Below are 12,534 nucleotides of genomic sequence, written 5' to 3'. Positions count from 1 at the left end.
CAACGTTCACTGCAGTTGCTCCAGTGAACTGCTAGTTTTGCAGCTACATCCCATTGCATGTGGGGTTATTTTTCTCCTAATCATTCTTGCATTCTTGTGGGTAACATCCTCACCTGTTAAAACTCTGCTAGTATATTCGGTCTTTCTAGGTGATTTCTAGAGGACTTAGGTTGACTGTTAAGTAATCACTATTGATAAAAGTCCTTTTTTGTGTAACCCCGAAGGGGTGCTCACAGGAAAGTTCTCTAGGCATTTCTGATCCATTTGTGTTTTTTACTTATCCAATGTAAGGATTATTATGCACCTGGTCACCTGCATATTTGTAATGGTGTTGCTGTTTGATTAAGGTATTGACAGTGAAAATACATTCTGCATCCCACTTGGTTTAATGTCAAGCAAAAAGCAGTATTTAAACAGCTCTGGCATTTTTTCTTTATGAAATTATAAATTTTTATATTATCCACACATAGTAAAACTGTTCTGTGCAAGTATCATAGGGCATTTGCTTCTTAAGTCCTAAAACAATGGAGGGGATAATTTGTAAAACACATTCCTTCTTGTCTACCCACCCATTTGTTTCCATTGCATTTCTTCATCGTATTAAATACTTGTAGGAGACAGCATTCAAAAATGCAGTGGTGTGCCTACTCAAACAAGTAATCAATCATAAAATGAACTTTGTCCATTGCAGCAATTTGCTTATGTCTCTGGAATGCTTGTTAAAGTATGCTTCCTCCATTTTCATGTGCAATTACCTTGAAATTTCTTCTCTGATCACTCTAAATTAAATTGAGAAGATTGAATTTGTCTGTTAACCAAGTCTCTTCATCCTCAATCCAAAAATGGGGAGATGTGCAGGCTTGGACTGTCTTTTGCAAGCCAATCTTACCGTGAGAACTTGAGTAAAGGCTCTGAACTTCTTTTTGCCTCATTTTCTCTCTCTATAACTTCAGAGTAATATTTGCCTTCTTTATAGGGTTGTTTTTATATTAGGGGCTCAACCTAGGAACTGTATGGATGTGGGGGATTCCACATGCTGCATTGAACAAGGGAGAAGATTCCTCTTTCCTAAACTACTCTTAGTAAGTCCACCTTGGCTTTAAGGACATCCCACTAGCATAAAAATGCCCACTAATCATTCCCAGTTTGCAGTTCTGGTGTTTAGCAGAAAATTGTATTCTGATTGCTTAAAAGATAACAGCAATGAATGGTTTAGGTACTATGGCTATTTACTTGTGAATGGCAGCAAACTTTATGAAATCCTGTTTTCCATATTCAGTCCCTTGAAGACACTGCTGTCACAGGCAAGTTAATAGTACTTCCCTCTTACCTTACAAGTAGCCTGTTTTGCTCTCTGTTCCTAAGGCGCTGTGCACAGAACTGTCTTGACATCAGTTGAGCACAGGCTTGGGTAGTGAGGAAGGAAGGGCAGAATATCAGTTGGTTTCTGAAAGGAGAATTTTGTCTTTATTGACAACGGGCTGCTCCTAGGTTTAACAGAATATGCCAATTTGCCTTGTACTGCGGATTTTTACATGGAATTTATAGTGTTAACCACTGAAAAGTTAAGCAGAATAGACCGTTTGAGGTCCTACTTTATTCTGGCTTGTATTATGTAAACCTCTGAAAATAGTGGTTTACTATGTAAATGTTTCTATAACTAATGTTAGGGTGATTAACTAATGTTTTTCTGAAAGCTGTCTTGGAAATCTGCTTTATTGAATACAGGACTATCACATAATTGAACATCATTTTATTTTCCTGATTTCTTATAGGAAATGTTTTAAAATACAATCAGCATGATTTATATAAAATGATCTAGATTTTCTGGTGAGAGATAATTGAGATCTAATCTGAATCCCTGACGAACCACAGCTTTCTGCATTGGCCTGTTGCTATGGGTAACATAAAGGGAGTAAAATAGAACTTCATACGAAATGCCTTTAAACTTTACTGGCATGTACAGGCATGGAACAGGGTTGAATTTTTTAGTTTAATCTTTGAGAAGCTGATGTGTTAAGGAAATGCTTTTTCCATATTAAGTGAAGATGAATTTAGGAAGAGTACTGTTAGGAAAAATAACTGCTGTTTCTTACGAAGAGCGGGTAAGTGATATGAATTATATTTAGCTAAGGCAAGGCATCGTTGCAGTGGGAAATTAGAAGAGGCTATTGTTATTGGCAAGAAATTAGAGAAGAATGTTATCAGCTTCAGAATGCTTTTTGCTTAGCCTTTAAGCTTTTTTACTTTAAAGTATTTGAGTTAAAATTTCTTTGTAAATGCAAACGTTGAGTTTTATTATCAGAGAAGAGTAAAGGGAATCTTATTGTACCAACTAACATTCAGATTTTGAGATGTGTTTATGAGCTGTGCCCAATTTGTATAAAGCTAAAAAATCAGTATGTTTATAATCTGTGCCTATTTTTTAATTCTGTGCAATGTATTCTGTATATGCTTTCTGTACCATTATATCAACATTATATGTTTAGATAAAACTGTGTGTATTTTCTATTTATCAACATAATTTTAGGGATGGATTTGGCATTAAGACACTGTGTTTATATGTGATAACATTGGTTTTGCTTGGGGTAAAAAAGTTGAATATTTCTTAAAGGGATTCCAAATGTCACATCATTTACTGTTCATATGTTGTTTTTATAGATTCAAATATTTGACAAAAATACTTAACCTTCAGAGAAGAATGTATTTAGTAAAATTATTGCACAGTAGTTGTACTGTGGGGTTTTTTTTTTCCTTGGGATTTCTTACTTCTATAATACTTTTGTATTAACTATTCTAAATGCACTTTAGTGGTAGAGAATTGAAAAGACAAATTATGTTATAGTCTTCCTTTAAGTGGTATTCTGAAGGGCCATCCTTCTTACAGAATTCTAAATCATGAAATTAATTGCAATAATATTTTGAAACAAGAATAAAGATTCTATAATATTACTCTGATATTTAGAGCAAAAGCACATTTGAGATTGTTTATTAGAAGGAAAATCTAGCAATAATTTATAAGTAATATGGCTTCATTTTTTATGTAAAATATTAAAACAGTGTATACTATATTTTGAGACATGATCTCCCTCCCAGAGATCATTGGAGTTTGTGGCATTTGTACAATGTTAATGCTGTAATGTATTTAAAAGGATAAAAATAAGTGCATGTAATGTAAGTCCTGGAGTAATGTGACTGAAGATCTAGGGACCTGCTCATAATTCATACCTTGGCAAAGGGAGAAGTTGCTTCAGGTGATTTAATAAGGACTTTGAACAAAGCTAGATGCAAGCAGACAGTCGACTGAGTGATAGGATTTCCCTGAGCTAAGTGACAGAATGTTTGAAAGTTGGCTATTTGTATTCAGTCTGTAAATCTTCAGTGCTTCATCTCTTAAAGAACACAAGTTTCCCAAACTTATTTTGTATATTGAAATATATACAGTGTGTATGATAAAATCAGTTTAGAAGGTTGGTGGAGCTAGGTATGCTATTCCAAGCTGAAAGGCTTAATTAGAGGGGCTTTTGTAAAATAGTGTACAGTATAATACTGTACTAAGTAAGTCTAACAGATTCTGAAGGCAGAAGTCAGAGAATTTTTTGGATGCAGCAAAAAGTCGATGCCAGTATTGGAAGAAAGTGTACTTCAGAAAGGACACATAGAGAAGTCATTTTTAATCCCCTTTTCTCTGAATCTTCCCGGATGCCCAGGAAAGAAGTAGATGTTTCTGTTTAGTCTGTGATTTTGTCATTGTTAGAGTAGGAGAGAGGAATACGTCTTCACTCTCCTTACAGATTTTATCCCTCTGCATCTCAGAAAGGGTTGGAAATAGATCTGTCTTTTTTGACTCAGGAAGGCACTCACCCACATTCTATTAGCACAGATGATTTCGTGTTGCTCCATTTTATTGCTAAGGCCTGGCATTTCCTAGTATGTGTCACACCTCCCGGTATCCCCATCTTTCCCTTTGTTCTGCTCAAGTACTTGAGCATGACTTTGACTGGAATGACAAATCTTGAGGTGGAAAAAACCATTTTTGTATTGTGTTATCTGGGTAGTCTGTTCACGTGGATTTATTTGCTCAGTGTAATGTCTGGTATATAGGTGGGGTATTTTGAGGTTTTCTGCGTTATGGTATTATGGCAGACTTTGACAGTACTTAGTTTCCTGGGACCTGATCCATGTAAAATGGAAGTAAGTGGATTTTCTGGGTAAGAGTTTCTGTCAACTGAAAGATGTCATCAGACTAGTTTCATGCAGTGGTGCACACATCTAGCAGGTTATAGACCATGAAAGCTAAAAGATATAGGTTGTTTCAACCTTATGAATTATTCTCCTTTATGCCCTCTCTGCCTTTTTACCCTGTTGTTGGTGCAAGATACTATGTTGTCTGTTTCTGTTCTGGAAAAAAAATAATTATGTACTCACAAAGTAGTTTTCTCCCTGTTAATTATTGTAAGCTAATATTCTTTTAGATTTGTTGCAAGCAGATCCTGAACACGACATCAGAAAACTCGTGGGCCCTTCTGGTTTTTCCACCCAGCAAAGAGAGATGATACAAAGAGAAATTTTGCATGTTTTCTCTTAATCAGAACTTTATGCTATCTGATATATGCTGAAGCATTTGCCAGTTTACAGAGACCTGGAACATCTTTTATGGTGTATGTTAACTGGGAAGCGACTGTTCAGCTTGCTGGCCCTGGCACTGAGCTCCTCACTTGGATCACAGGGATCAAGATCTTGCCCTGAAGTTTAGGGAAGCAAGTTGCATCCTCCACATTTGCGGCATGTGTGTGTGTGTGTGTGTCTGTATACCTCAGCTGCTAATCCAGCTAGATGAGCAAGCAGAGTTCCCGTGAAGGGATGTACTGGAAGACATTTTAGTTTTCCTAAACGATATTCATTTTTTAAATTTCAGTAATTTGTTACCATCAGACTCCTGGCATATACCATGGGCTTTTTCCTAAACCAATTTGGAAGTCAGGGTAATTTGAAGAACCAATTTCAGTTCTTATCTGGTTGTGAAAGATTTGAGGGTTGAATGCAATCAGATTTTACCTCTGGGTGATAGTTCATATGTACATTCACAAAATGAATACATATATGTCCTGTCATTTGGAATGAAATACTTAAGTACTTTTTTTTTAATCTTCACATTAGCCGCACCTGGCATGGGGTCATACCCTATCCTTCCTCATCTTTCAGAAATGGCTACATACAGGAACTGTTCAATTTTCTAGCTTTTTAATACATATATTTTTTAATAGGCAGTTCTTAATACGTATGTGGTAAGTGTTAAATTTCATCAGGTAATCAAATTTTTTATGTATAATAGATCAAATTTTGTCCTGAAGAGCCTCCAGTGGCAGTAGGCATGAGTACTGAAGAATGAAGAACAGCCCCCAACATATAGTGAATTTTTAAAATGAGATCATTGTAGTATTTAAAAAAATCTGGTCTTGCAACTTATACCTTTGGACAAATCTAGACAAGTTTCAGCCTAACAGTTTAGAAGAGAAACTGCTTTGTCTAAATGTGGACTGCATGCAATTTCTGACAAGTTTATATTAAAATTTCTAAGTACTCACAAACATGTTTTGAACATTTTACTGTGAATTCTTACACAATAATTACAAGCTTTAGTTTCTGTCTGGTTTTGTTGAATTAAGTGGCTTTATTTCAGTTACACAGATGAATTTAGAGAAATGTTCTTAATAAATTTTATTCTGTGATCTACAGAAGTAAACTGATAATGCTTGGAACATGCTGGGTAGTTTTAGTGACACTGTAATGTAAAAAAATACCATATAGTTGGAATATATCAAAACCAAAGGGGAATTTGAAATATCTTAATAGCACAGAAATAGGTTATTGATATTTAGATAAGAAAATCTGTTCTTCCTATGGATACTTTTTTTTTTTTTTAAAATGTTTAAACATAGTGATTACTAAGGTCTTGCTTGGAGAGATTTTAAGATGTTGATACATGTAATGTAACATGCATTAGACAAAGTACTTAAACACACAAAATCAGCCCATGGTGTGTTGAAAGCTCACTGCTTTAACTTATGCTAAATGCATTGAGGTAAAAGTATATCTCATTGTCCATAGAACCTAATTAAGAGGTACTATTACTGTAATGTTTGAGCTTTTCTATGAAATAACTCAATTTTTCCTTTAAAATGATATTTTACAATTGTTAACTTCCCAGTTTTTGAAAAAAGGAGTATAAGTATTCTTTTTACTATCATGAGAATCCTATTCGTTTTACTTGATACCTTTCAAAAACACGAAGGAGAATTGTGCTTGGTGTTTGAATCTAAATTAATGCAAGCTGCCAAAGTAAATGACCATCCTAAAATGTATGTGTTTTGAAGGTATTTTTATTTTTTCCTGTCTAATGTGTAAAATGATACTATTACTTTACTTTGAGTCATCCTTTTCTTCATTCTTTGAGAATGACATTGAAATTGTTTATTCATCAGCTCTTCTGTACAGTATGTGAATAAGAAATTAGAAGCAATCATATTTATAAAACATTTCAGTAATGTAAATTAAATTTTCTAAATTACAAATATGAATTAAGTTACAGCTTCTGAATGCATAATGTGCTTGCTAGACTTAAGTGCAAAATAGAAGTAGAAAAGATGTCTCACTGAAGAACTGTACCCAAAACAGAAGTACTTTTTTGATACCTGAAACAGTCCTATCCAAAAAAGTGAGAGGCCTGGATACACTTTTGATTATATTATTATGCTTCACAGATTCAGAAGCATTTATTTTTGTGTAGTTAAACAAGAAGTGCCATCACTTTTTTGATCTTTTCCATGAAAGATGTATTTGTGTTTATCTGAACTAGTACCAGAGTACCAGAGTACCAGAGACTTTTAGACTTTGAAAGTTCCAGAATACTTGTATTAAAAACTAGATCAAATCCTCTGCTGCTGATGTGAATGGTGAGGCCATATCAGTTTATAACAAGTGAAGTTCTTCAAGTAGTGTTAACAGTGGTATGAGATCCTGCAGTGAAACAGAAAAGAAAAGAGAAAGAAAGGAGAAGATATTATTCTTTTAAGGATTACTAAAGGTTTCTGTGGATTTTTGAAGGGGAGAGGGAATGTTTGTTGCCAAGGCTGGAAAATACAGACAAACTATGGAGAGATAGCTTTTCTTCTGAGTTGTGTACGTATGTATGGTTTCTTCTTCTGTGTGTTTTCCGTCTTGAAGAAATTGTAGATATTATAGGGCATTCTTTCCTAGCTTAAAAGAGCCATACAAAATAAGAGAGTTTCTTTTTAACTATTTAGAAAGTTACTTAAAGGTTCAAGGATACTTTAAATAACCAAGAAAAGATTCCTCAAACTAGAATAATAATAATAATAGCCAGTAAAAATCAATACAAAGTTAACTCTAAAAATCAGCTGTCCTTCCAGTCTTTCACTCAGCTGAGTGTCAAGGTGCAAGCCCTGGAGTACATGTTTGGGAAATGGTCACTACTTGGTTTTACAGAAATGTTAGCTGCCTTGAGGTAGTTTGTGATCAAAGGTGAGAAGTTTAGGGTGGATAAACACATAAACTTCAACGTTTCACTAGAAGACTAATTGTCCTTGAAAATTTGATGTAAAATACTAGTAGAGGTGGTGAAAAGTTCTTACCTAGCTTACTGGAAACACTCTTAATGTCCTTTTGGCTCTGTTGAGGTCAGCAGTGATAGGCAGGGGAAGTTTTCAGGGTCATCTGACCGACAAAATACCAAATTTTAATTTTGATTCCACATAACTCCAGATATTGCAGCAAAATAAAGTATATGAAGTGTTGTTTTCATTTTAAGTCCTTGCAGGTCAGTTTTAAGGTATCTGCTTTCTCACATACACCAACCGATTGACTCGATTCATCTAAGAAGCGCTGTTGGAAGCAATGTAGCTACTCACAGCAGGAGTACTTTGTCCAGTAAATATTAGTGGGATCAAGTTCCAGGACGGTGGTTAAAAGGCCTGGGGTGAATTTCGTGGTGGGGAGGAAACACCTGTGGGAAAGTAACAGCTGGTTTCTTTAGATTTCCTCTCTCATGTTATCTGTTGTTAATAAGAAGATAAATGTAGGTAGCTAACACTTCAAATATTATGTGAAGCTCAGAGATTTCTAATACTTAACCATGAAACTTAAGTAACACTTATTTTTCTCTTTCTTATTGCAGTCAGCAACTGTTTCTGATGGAGGTAAGCTGAACCTTGTTTTTACTTTTATAATGAAAAAGAATCAATTTTCCACATTAAGCAACATAACACGTGGTAAATAAGGTGATATATTACATGATAAAAGACGCGAGTCCAAAATGGTGCAGAACTCTGACTTCTTTGGGAACTGTGCCAGTGAAAATATTGCAGGATTATGTTCACATACTTTCACTGATTCATTCGCATAATTTTTTTTTGTGGCACATCTCTCTATATATGCACGTTTTTATTATAACTAGGCTTCTTCATTCATAATAATAAAGAGGCAGAGCTGGTAGGCTTTTGTATAATTGGATGGTAGATAAAATCTTGTTCTCTCTTTTATTGTGCTTTACATACCCTGTTTGCTTTTGAAGAGATATGTTCTAACTCCTAAGTTGTAAGCCGTGTTGGTGCATTCGTTGAGGTTGAAATTTCTTTACAGTGTGATGCATTTTGAGAAGGGGGTAAGTAATTTGGTATTTGTAAAATCCCAGCATGGAGCTTTTGCAGTTCTGGAGTACTTCTAAGTAAACTCTACTTTATGTCACCTAAGCTTGTTTGTGTTGATTTTAATGTGTTGATTTTGATGGCTTTAATGTTTTAAGGGACGTCCACTCTTTGTTAAACATTAGAAGATGATTTCTTTGAACCTTTGAAGTTAATTGAAACAGTTTAAGTATGCTTCCGTAATGGAATAAAGGAATTTGTATAGTTTAGGGCATACAAGAGATGGCTTTTCTCACTTGTCTTGCTTGGCAGGAGTTGGTTCACTTGATCCTGCAGAGAAGCTCACTTACATATTATTATGTTTGCTATTCTTTGACAACAGTACAAGACAATTTTATTAAATAAAAAGGGGACAAACTGTTGCTCTAAATAGTGCAGTGAAATTGAAGAAATATTTTGAATGGTAAGGATAATTTTTTATATTGTGTGCAAATGTAAACAAAAAATTAGCAATAACATTCCCGAAACTCCATCGTGTCCTAATTTCTGATTCCTTGCAAAACTACAACTACAGTTGAGAGAAACATTACTGTTTTGGTCCTTTTGACAGAGCCATTTTCCAATGGCTGGCTGACTTTGTCAGGTATTTTCCTGCTCTACTGCTGACACAGTCTACTGCTGTAACAGTATTTCTGTCTAGATGAGAAGATAGGGTCTATATTGTATCTGTCTTGTCTGCAAAGTGACAAGAAGAAGAAGGAAACAGAAAATAATTGTGTCTATTCTACTTTCTCTTTATAAATGTAGCCTATGTTTTTTCAGGAAAGATGGTTTTCCCCCAGATGTTACTTGTTTGATATAAAAATCAAGACAAAGCACAAAAGTTCCAGGTGCTGAGGCGCAAAAAAATTGATCCTTTTTTAAAAAAAGGAGTGTACCGGCATCTTGTCTCCACAAGGGTTCTTGTTCCATGTTAATGAAAATTGGTTTACTTCTGTTGCCTATCCTAGCTTAGAGATCTCTGTGATAGTACTTGTATGATGGTCATTTCAAGCTTTTTATGCTTCCAACTGAAAATTTATTTTAAAGATCTGACTTATTTTCAGTTCTTCCAATATGACTTTTGTATTTCATTCCAATTCCGTAGGTAATTGTGTTTTCACAATTAATTCTATACAGTTTTGTGAAGTCATAAAAATCTAAGGGCCTTGTAGCTTGCAGAGGTGAAAGAACAGACAATAAGTATATGCATTTTTCTGTTGAGTTGTATGACCTATTTTTTCAGCTAGTGCTGAAGATTTAACATGGACTCTCTCTTCATTGTTAAATGCTACTTGAGGGGGAGTGTATTTATGTAAACAGTGGTAGTTGAACTATATTGAATAATATTGAATCAATGCTTAAACACCTAGAAAGTAGATTGGAAAAAATAAGAACCAGAGAGACTGTAACCGGAAAAAGTGAAATGAAATAAAATTCTAATTAATTTCATTTAGAGCTGCATTGAACAAAAAGCTCTGATTCATGTCTGAATTATGTTTTCAGGCTTTCACTTTTATGGAATATGTCACAGCACTGAAATTTTTCCAATATTCTCTAATCTCACTAATTCATTAATAGATCCACAGATTTACACAGTTTAGGGCATGTCTAGATTAGAGAAGTTTTCACTAGTGTGTGAAAGTTTTCATTAGTATAGAAGTGCATACTTCCCTTCCTAGACTAAATCTTAATATTAGTATTTGTACATATAACTAGGTACTATAAATACTGTTGTTAAGCTTTGGTCTGGGAAGAAAAATTTACGTGTAAAAAGTAATTATTATTTGTTTATATACATCCCTTCAGTATAATAGGAGGCATGACAGCTCTCTGTACATTTTCTTTCCAAGGTCAATGAAGCCTCATGTCATACGGCTTTTATTACATTGGAAACCATCTACCCCTTGTTGCATTTATTTTACATGGTAACTCACCTTGTGCAAGGCTGGGATGTTCTCATCAGCCAAAACTGTGCACTTGGGCTTTGCAAGATCGGTAATGTGTAAAAGGTATAGGTACTGGAATTAGTGTTGTTTCCAGAGATGCCGACCAGTAGCAACTCTTAACTGTAATTGATTTGCTTAATGAATTGCAGACAATCAGAATGCGAACTGTAATAATGCTTAGATGCAAGATCACTGCTATTAATCTGCAGCACCTATGCTCTAGGAATGGCAGAAACCATTTTAAGTTACTACAACAACCTGTAATTAGCAGATTTCTCCTATTTCCCATCTTGGAAACTGTCCACTCCTGCTGACCGCAGGAATAGCGGGAGCGTGTACACAGCGTGCAGGCTGCAGCGGATGTTTTTGAGCACTGTGCCATCTAAATCATCACAGGGATGATCAACAGTCCCCAGCTAATGTCTGACTTTGACTATCGATACCCAGACAGCACTTTGCAAAGGGAAAACTTTAAGATCAAAGGATGTGCACTAGAAGTACATAATCATTCATCTTCCAGACAGACAGGTGGTACGGTATCTGAGCTACTGAGAATGTCTAAGTTAGTTCTTACCTGCTATTCCCTACAGAGATCAGTTCCACAAAGCTGAAGTCTATTCTTTCCAAATACTTAAAGCATAACAGATATTATAGGCATGTCTTTTTCCTAAGACACTACTTTGCTGTAGTTTCTGCTGATTTTTGGTTTTAGTGTTCGTCACCTGGAAAGAATTTTCATAAGGAAAAGTGTTCTTAAAGACTGTTTTGAAAGGAAACTGACGTTTACAATAATAAATAATGTAAAACTGCATTTTAAAAAGTAACTAAAGAAGGTAGAGCAAAAAATCCGCAATGAAGTCCAAAGTAAAACAAAACACTGTTTACACTTTTAATGCTCTAAATACAGATGGATCATTTCCTCCAACAGGTATATGACTTATTTGTCAGTTACGTTGGCAGTGCATGCTTGCTGTAGCTGCGTTCCACTGTAACATCAATAATTCAAGTTCCTTTAGCAGCAGTGGCAAAAGGTCTTTTCGTTAAATTATTTATGTAGCATTTTATAATGCTTTGTGTTAAGTATACTATTGCTTTTCTCTGCTTGAAGCCATGAGGGTAAAGAATCAGTTTGTTTAGAATGGTGTTAGAGGCTACCAGGAATTGCTGGGGGGAAATGCGTTAGCTTCCCTTATCCCAAAGCTGCGGAGGAACAATGTGCCGCACAGTACAACTAATCTGCACCCAATGGGTTCTGGGACGTTACAGCTGAACTTGGTATGGATTCAGAAGGATGGCTTTCAGTGAATGGCTTGAAGTATTTGATTAAGTGGCACCACAGTGGTTCTTATCAGCTTTATCCAGGTAATGTGTTTAGTGATTAACTGGAGTATGTTAATTATATGAATGTATGCGTTCCGATGATTACAAGGAATATGTGTAGCTTCTCACAATAATAAAAACTATTTGTAGGTTGAAAAATGTATGTGGATTTTATAAACAAATGCATACAAAAATATCCTTAATTAATTGTTTTCAGAATTACTGCTTTATATGATTTAAATCAAAACTTTCCAAGCCATCTTATCCTGAATACTTTCAAGATTTTAGTTGATCAAATGGCTGCATTTTCTTACATAATGCTGTTTTTGTAAAATAAATAAAACCAAGACCCTCCACAGAATGTGTAAACACAAAAGGTGTAAAATATTGGATTTTGAGGATTTTTGAAAGCATTCTGCGTCAACTCTGTATTTGAAGAAGGTAATAAATGAAACTGAATGAGTTTGCACAGAAAGTAGTACTTCCTCACTAGGTGTGGTGGCTCTCGAAGAGAACAGAAATAAATTTAGGTCCCTGGGATTCAGGATGCTTGAGTAAGG

At 35.0% G+C, this 12,534-nt stretch overlaps 1 protein-coding gene across 3 annotated transcripts in view; it reads left to right on the top strand.

The window, feature by feature from the left end:
- Window positions 1-12,534, top strand: part of RGS12 (regulator of G protein signaling 12) — an 89,951-nt gene that overhangs the window by 37,349 nt on the left and 40,068 nt on the right. For all 3 annotated transcript variants that reach the window (XM_049797909.1, XM_049797910.1, XM_049797911.1), the window contains exon 4: window positions 8,198-8,219. In XM_049797909.1, coding sequence (XP_049653866.1) covers window positions 8,198-8,219 — 22 coding nt within the window. The remainder of the gene's footprint in view (window positions 1-8,197; window positions 8,220-12,534) is intronic.

The sequence above is a fragment of the Accipiter gentilis genome, chromosome 3, assembly GCF_929443795.1.
Source record: "Accipiter gentilis chromosome 3, bAccGen1.1, whole genome shotgun sequence".
Taxonomy (NCBI): domain Eukaryota; kingdom Metazoa; phylum Chordata; class Aves; order Accipitriformes; family Accipitridae; genus Astur; species Astur gentilis.
The sequence above is the reverse complement of the archived record's forward strand: the minus strand, read 5'-3'. Positions and strand labels throughout refer to the sequence as shown.